Raw genomic sequence first — 1,692 nt, forward strand, 5'->3', positions numbered from 1 at the left:
TGTGTGTGTGTGTGTGTGTGTGTGTGTGTGTGTGTGTGTGTGTGTGTGTGTGTATGTCTGTACTGAATGTCTGTACTGAGATTTAAAATCAGGGCTTGTGCTCTTGCTTAGCTTTATCACTTATAGCTGGGCTCTACCACTTGAGCCATGCCTCCAGTTCTGGCCTCTGCTGGTTAACTGGAAATAACAATGTCTCAGATTTGTCTTCCAGGCTGACTTTGAACTACAATCCTCAGATCTCAGCCTCCTGAGTAGCTAGGATTATAGCTGTTAGCCTTTGGCACCAAGCTGGAGCACAATCATAAGGATCAGGATGACATGGAATGTAGAGGGCTAGGAAAGAAAGTTCTGTAGAAGAAGGAGGGGAGATCTAAAAGTAACAGTCCCAAAGATCTTAGACCCTAAGAATCCCTCCACCCAGCACTGTAGGCCACTTTGGGTTTTTTTTGTTTTTTTGGTCGGTCCTGGGGCTTGAACTCTGGGCTTGGGTGCTGTCCCTGAGCTCTTCAGCTCAAAGCGAGCGCTCAACCGCTTGAGCCACAGCGCCACTTCCGGGTTTCTAGTGGTTTATTGGCGATAAGAGTCTCACAGACTTTGTTGCCCGGGCTGGCTTTGAACCGTGATCCTCAGATCTCAGCCTCCTGAATAGCTAGGATTACAGGCGTGAGCCACCGGCGCCCGGCTTGTAGGCTACTTTGGTCTGGGGAAAAAAGTCAAAGGATAAGGGGGTAAGTGATGATGAGGTCCTGTCCCTTCCCCCAACTCATAAGAGTACTGCCCACCAAAAAGGGGTAGCAGTGCCAGCTAAGGTTCCCAGTTAGGAGAGCGGAGGATGTCACTGTTCTCCGGGCCACCCATGGTAAGGACAGAGATTACTAAGGCACAGAGAAGGGGCTGGAGCCAGACATTCTCTTCGTACCACTAGCCAGGAGGCCTACCTCCAGAGAGGGTACTGATCTCAGACGGCACAGCAGAAAGCAGCGAGGCTGAGACTGTGTCATATCTAAGTCACAGCTGGTGGTTCAGCCATTATACTGCTGTTGATAGCGCAGGTTGAGCTCCCGCAGCTCTCGCTCCCGCACACGGCGAGACTTGTTGGAGCGTGTGGAGCGACTAGAACGTGTGGACTGGGCAGATTTGGTGCTCTGGCAGCGAGAGGAGGCACGCTTGAGGAGGTTCTGGGAGATGGATCTATGCAGATTCTTCATGGATGAAGAGGCTGCCATGCTCACCACCCACGGGTGCCTCAAGGCCTGCAGCGCAGTCATCCGAGCTCCAGGGTCCACTGTCAGCAGGCGGTCAATGAAGTCTTTGGCAAGGTTGGATACACTGGGCCAGGGCTGGAGGCCAAGGACAAGCATTAGAAGGAAATAGTCAACACTGCCCACCCTTCTGGATGATGCCACCACCACAGCACTGGGACCTCCCAGCACCTTTGCACTCCCTAGAGAGAGGTTCTATCCAATCCCATGAATCCTTCTCACCCTCCCTTACCTACTCACTGCTGGCCCAGGTTACTGGGCAGGGGGTACTTTGGGTAGTTTTTCAGGGAGGAAAAGAATGTCCACTAACCCAGGGAATGCTTCTTTTTTTTTGGGGTCCGGTCGTGGGGCCTGAACTCTGGGCCTGGGCGCTGTCCCTCAGCTCTTCAGCTCAAGGCTAGCGCTCTACCACTTGAGCCACAGCACCACT

At 52.8% G+C, this 1,692-nt stretch overlaps 1 protein-coding gene across 1 annotated transcript in view; it reads right to left on the minus strand.

The window, feature by feature from the left end:
* Positions 1-631: 631 nt before the first annotated feature.
* The window catches only part of LOC106002042 (serine/threonine-protein kinase H1-like), a 5,390-nt gene continuing 4,329 nt past the window's right edge, over positions 632-1,692 (minus strand). The window contains exon 2 of the mRNA XM_013036965.1: positions 632-1,340. Coding sequence (XP_012892419.1) covers positions 1,023-1,340 — 318 coding nt within the window. The 3' untranslated portion in view covers positions 632-1,022. The remainder of the gene's footprint in view (positions 1,341-1,692) is intronic.

Source organism: Dipodomys ordii, unplaced genomic scaffold, assembly GCF_000151885.1.
Source record: "Dipodomys ordii isolate 6190 unplaced genomic scaffold, Dord_2.0 Scaffold2306, whole genome shotgun sequence".
In the NCBI taxonomy this organism is placed as follows: Eukaryota; Metazoa; Chordata; class Mammalia; order Rodentia; family Heteromyidae; genus Dipodomys; species Dipodomys ordii.